Raw genomic sequence first — 6073 nt, forward strand, 5'->3', positions numbered from 1 at the left:
TAATGACAGTTAGTGGTCTCCATATATTTACGTATATGGGTATATTGTACGAATACACAAACTCGCACATAGATTTTACTTTGATATTAATTCTTTCAGTATGAATAAAACTATTTTCTTTATAGGGAGATCATAGTGGTAACCTAGAGAAACATATCAAGCGGAGGCATCAAGATAAGCTGTCATTTCTGCAGAAGAAGAAAATGAGAAATGCTATCTCTAGTAATCCGAAAGCCAATATTCTCCTAAATGTAAAGATGACCGCAGACATCCTCAGGCAGTCTTGCATCCGACTCATCTCGGAGCACGGACGTCCTTTTTCACTGATGAATGACCAAGCATTTCAAGATATAGTGAATCCTCTTTTGGAAGCGATGCCAGCTTCTGACAGGTGCGTATTTTCATCAATGTCGTCAGATTGTCCTTTACATGTATTCCTTAGTATGTTCACATTGTATACGAATGAAATTATTTTCATTGTTAGTAACGGACAGTCTTAATCAGTGTTCGGAAAGTTACTCGAGTCAGTTGCTTGGTTCAAAAAGTAGGTTCGGTGCAGCTACTCAATTTAAAGAATAACTTACTTTTGCAGTTACTTTCTGTTGGATATTTTATTGCGAAAAATTGAACACACCCAATGATCATTAATTACAAGAAAATAAATATTTAAGAAATTTTATTTTGGATTTTATGTCTGTGGTATGTCATCGCATTGTAATATTATGACAACAATCAAGATTAAACCAAACACTGAAGTTTTAATGAGCAACTAGAAATGACGAATTGCAACAAAGCGTGGATGTCCTAAATTCAAAATGGAACGAAGCCCAGCTTTCTTGCCTTAGTAGGAGATTCCGAAAAAAAAAAGGAAACAAAAGCGTCCAGAAAAGAAATAGTTGGAAGCTAAACTACCCCTCTAAGAGAAAGGCCCTTAAATCAATTTGACGTATACAAACAAGACTAATTATTCAAATGCCAACAACTCTAAGCTGATTTTTCAAAGGATGACGCTTGGTCCGCGCATAGTCCATCGCAGCTATTTCTGGCTTTCAAGACAGAACCCACTCCTTAACTAGCTCAACTACTGTCCTCGCGTAGCTGGGCAGGACTGAAATTTTGGAGGGCTCCCACCAGGAATTTAACCCTGGACCGCTAGCGCCAAATGTTAAATCACTAATAATTTGGCTACGCGGGAGCCCATAGTTGAAACAGTGTTGCCAAATTTAACTTTTTCCCCCAACGCTACAAATTTTAAAGTTAAAAATTTGTCTTCAAGAATAGTAAAAGTAACGTCATAAAGTTACATCTATTGCAAAAATGAAACTCTGCTACGGTTACAGCTACCTTCTTTAGTTAGAATTCCTTAGAAATTCATTTCAGGTTACTTCAAATAGGGTGATTTCGCCGGTAGTCAGCCCTTTAAGAGAAATTTTTATTTCAGTGATTTCGCGTGAATAAAAATCCCAGTACATTTTCTAGTAATCAGGATGTAAATAAAATGGAGAATTGCAGTTTTATGTCTGCAGTATTTATTATAGCACAAATAAACCACAAAATATAGCAATTAAGCTCACATTGTAAAGAGAGCAAAACTCCCAGTACTCAGCCACTGAAATTCAGAAGTCAGCCATGGTCAAAACTAGTAGTCAGTCTGCAACTGCACAAGGATAATATAGGTTGTCCCAGGTCGGATATTGTTTCACAGAGCTGTTTTTTATGCTTAAAACATTTTAAGAGAGTATATATTTAAAAATGAAGGTTAACTTATCATGTAAGTAACATTATGTATGCCTAGTAACATTAAATAGGTATACTCGTGGGTGACATTAAGAACACCTGACTTCACACAGACTGTTGTTTTTTTTAACATTAAGGATAGGCCCTAGTATAGGTTTTATGAAAGAAAAAATACTTTTGTGAGAACCATTCATTATTTGGCCCAACTAAGCACACTCTGGGCAGGCAAACCCTTGCTGAGATACATCTCTATAAGGCAAGTTACACAGCTCTATACATTTCAGGTGGAACCAGCGAATGCAGTAATCACAACCAATCTTTTTAAGATCATCATCTTCGACATCACTTATTAAATCTTCATCACACACTGCACATTTTTCATGACTGTCTTTCCTTTCTCCAGTGCTACTGTTAGATGGGCCAGATCGGTGTCTCTTTTGAGATTTTGTCTTTGAACTTTCCAGTTTTCTCTTGTCATTCAGCATGGTCTTTTCTTCTTCAGTTTTCTTCCTTATTTCTAACTTTTCTGCCACATGTTTTCTCCATGCCTCTGACAATACTGCGTGTGAATTTTTTTCTTTTTTCTGTCCTTTGGTTCCTTTCTTCTTATAAGACCAGGCCAAAACAGATGGCTGTCAAATCGTCCTGGTGAAGGGACTGTTGATGATGGAGGAGTTGTGTCTAATGGGCACACTGTTGGTGGAGAGAGAGATTCATGCATCCCAGTGGTTGCTGCTGATGGGGGAAGTCTTGTTTCTGGTGGGGAATCTGTTGCTTGAGAATGTCCTGTCGTTTCTGGTGAGGACGAAACAGTTGGTGGTAGGCACTGTACTGCTCCACCTGAAGAATTAGCTACTGGGGAAAGGGAACTGGTTGTTGGTGGAGAAACTGTTGGAAGAGTAACTACCTATTCCTGATTCACTGTGTGTCAGATCAAAAGTAGGCTCCAGAAGTCCACTGGTAGTTCGTTCCTTGATACATTCCAGGCGCAAGATTTCCCAAGTCAGAATCAATCTGATTATCAGCAGAAAGGCTGTCTGCATCATCTGGTGGAACAGGGAGAACCTCATGCATTTCTGACTGAACACAGGTAGGGGCAAGAGAGTCTGTTGAAACGCACGTAGTTTCATTTTCTCCTGAAGTCACTGTTGCACTGCTGATTTCTTCAACAACTGCTGCCACATCAATGCCTCTTCTCTCAAGTCTAGCTTGGAAGTGTTTAATTACAACAATTGCAACTTCACATTCATCTCTTGTTGGTTTCATTTGAATATTAGTACTACCTTCTTGTAAGTTTGTGGTCAAAGACATCTGCTCCAAAGCATTCTGCACACAGTTTGTGTAGTCTATGGCCTTGGTGGCTCAGTCGGTAAGGCCTGCCCTACTCCCCTACGCCCTGGCTACGGGCCTGCTCTGCTTTATAACATGTGAATCAATGGAAAAGCATGAAAAGTAAATTATTGTTAACCTATCCCCCTCATTCAGTTACCTGTAGGCTAATTATAATATGACTACAACTTCCAGCTTACAATTTCAATGTATTTTTCTTATTTTAATATGTGCTCATACCAAATAAACAACCTGCTTATCAATGCACTTATTGCGACAGGTGAAAGAGGCACTTTATAATAGCTAGAATTTTTAAATACCTGTGATTTTCCTTCTTCAGCAGAGGGGGCTGACTACAGGATAAGCTGGCACCAGTAGTCAGCCACTTTCGTGATATGGGGGCTGCCCACTGGAAGGATTTGTCTCATAGCATTTTAAACAGGACCATGTTACAGGGATTACTGTTCTACGTCCAGAACATGGTAAGATAGTCCCAACGAGCCAACCAAGGTTAAATCCAGTAGTCAGCCCCTGGAGGCTGACCACTGGCAGGAAGCCAGAATTCACAACCCTGTACTCAGCATCCCCCCCTGTCGACGTACAGACATTAATATACAACTTAAAACGTCTTTGAAACAAATCCTTATTCCTTCTAACACAACTACAAACAAAATATTTGGTAATTCTTCACTAAATAACCTTGTTACCTATTTGTTATCACAGTTGCTGTTGCTAATTTTTTCGTTAGAAAAAACACGTACTTGCATCAGTAACACAAACAGCTCCACTGGATGGTTCATTCCTTCTTCACCAGATGCCACCACCTTTCACACAAAGGCTGGCTGACTACTGGAATATGGTTTTTTAATTCTGTTACCAATTATAGATACAAGGTTTAGTGGTGGCCTTATAAATGTACATTTTTCTGTGATGTGGCTGACTACTGGAGGAGGCTGACTTTAGGAACATCCACCCTACATTGATTTTATTGATCCAGCCTCATGTAATGAAGGTAGAGAGTTCTGTATATCCTTACAATGTTTAGAAGGAATGCAATTACGTTAAGTTAGTTTTTCACATAACTGTAAAACTAGTTACTCACTGACATAATCATGAGTAATTTCAACTGCAACAGTTACTCTTTGAATAAGTAAACTAAGTATAACTGTCTGGAAAAGTAATTTTCTGAAGACTGATATGTATGAGACACATTTTTTCATCAAATGATATTTAACACACTTTTGTACACTCAAACAAAACTAATTAATATAAAGTTTTCAAATATTATGTCAAATTTTCCTCAATTTTACAAAGTTGTTACATATACAGTGCGTTCGTTTTAAACTCTTATAACACAGGTTAGGTCGGAATATGTAATATAAATACTGTATAATTGTCTGCATGCTAGACGTTACGGGACGAAAATGCCGGCATCTGTCCCATATCACGTGCTAACTCTGCGCAGAGACAAAACAAACTCACTGTACTCCATATGCCTAGAGACAGGTTATGCTAACATTCTGTAGCTTTCCAGTGCTGGATGGAACTGAGCATGCAGTACAACTTATTTAGATATCCCCTATATACTATTGTTAATATATTTTAGAAAATAAAAAAAATATAGGTGTCACATATATCCTTTTCACAGCCTTAGGTATATCTGAATGAAGCAAAAAGACCTATTGCCAAAGCCCAGTGCTGTGACCAGGGAGGGTGGTGTTATAACTTCCTCATTAGTTCAAACTTTACTAAAGAGCGTTGATTGCATCAAATAACACTGTTTATTGCATGCAAGCTGCGTTAGTTTCTAGACACACTGATAGAGGTTAACCTATTATGGTTTTAAATAACAATCTTTTTCACTTTCACCAAAAAAGTGTTCTGCTTTCTCATATTTGTAGCATTTGCCTAGTTGATGAAAGCTTGATAATATAATTAATTCATACTATTTGAAAAATATTTTTAAGAATTTTAATTCTATTTTGGGTTTGAAACAAATGTCTTGAAAATTTCAAAAATCAAGAAACAACTTATCAATTAAGGATTAAAGCAAATTTTATTCTCTGCAGGTTTATCGTGAACAAGGAAGGTGTACGGAACATGCTATTCAGTCAGGCCCAGCAGATCAGAGAAACAATACGCGGCGAAATGGAGGGAAAATTGATACATCTAAAAGTTGATTCTACTTCGAAAAATGGACGATCATTCTTTGGTGTCAACGTCCAGTTTGTTGTAAATGGGGCTCTCCAATTGCGTACTTTGTCAGTTCAAGAGTTATTTGTGTCTCAAACAGGTAGCAATTTGCGTTACGAATTGTTGAACATTCTGGATAAGTATAATGTGCCCGTGGAGAATATATATAGTTTAACTACAGACACTGGAGCAAACATGATTAAAGCCGGGAAACTTATTGGGGAAGATCAAGAAACAAAGATGTCTAATATTTCTCAAGACACTTACGAAGATGAAGATATTGAAATGGAATTGACGAGTAAAGATTATCGTCTCCAATCCGTTCGTTGCGCGTCGCATACTCTTCATTTAGTCGTGAATGATGCTCTCAATTCCATTCCTGAAGTTAAGGATATTATTGTGACATGTCAAGCAGCATGCCGTGTCTTACGATCGCCTACAGCACGGCGTCAATTGAATGCAGAATCACTGCCGGTACCATCCCTTGATGTCCCGACAAGATGGACAGCACAAATGATATGCTCCAGTCACTTTTTACACATAAAAAGTTCATAGGGGATTACTATCAAGAGCAAGTTAAAATAAAGCAAGAAGACTGGATATACATTGAGGCTATTTTGACGTCACTGGAACCAGCCAAAGTAGCCACAAAGAGGCTGCAAGAAGAACAGCTTCTACTTGGCGACTTCTACGGGATATGGCTGGAGTGTCGCCTTAAAACATCAACAATCAACACAGACCTTGCACGCCACATAATAGAGGGCATGGACAAACGAGAAAAACAAGCATTATATGTCAATAACGAAGAGAGACT

At 38.2% G+C, this 6073-nt stretch overlaps 1 protein-coding gene across 1 annotated transcript; it reads left to right on the top strand.

Annotated features, from left to right (window-relative positions):
* Positions 1-257: 257 nt before the first annotated feature.
* On the top strand, positions 258-5814 carry LOC145986491 (uncharacterized). The gene is made up of 2 exons (XM_083120566.1): positions 258-391; positions 5136-5814. Exons 1-2 carry the CDS (start codon positions 258-260, stop codon positions 5812-5814), a joined length of 813 nt encoding a protein of 270 aa, XP_082976692.1.
* The last annotated feature ends 259 nt before the right edge of the window (positions 5815-6073 follow it).

Source organism: Lepisma saccharinum, chromosome 1, assembly GCF_977018435.1.
Source record: "Lepisma saccharinum chromosome 1, izLepSacc3.1, whole genome shotgun sequence".
In the NCBI taxonomy this organism is placed as follows: domain Eukaryota; kingdom Metazoa; phylum Arthropoda; class Insecta; order Zygentoma; family Lepismatidae; genus Lepisma; species Lepisma saccharinum.

Bases quoted from the DNA above. Each gene is read 5' to 3' on its own strand.
- LOC145986491 (XM_083120566.1), top strand. From the start codon at position 258: ATGACCGCAGACATCCTCAGGCAGTCTTGCATCCGACTCATCTCGGAG. The intron at 392-5,135 runs GTGCGTATTTTC...TATTCTCTGCAG, and splicing joins GCGATGCCAGCTTCTGACAG to GTTTATCGTGAACAAGGAAG.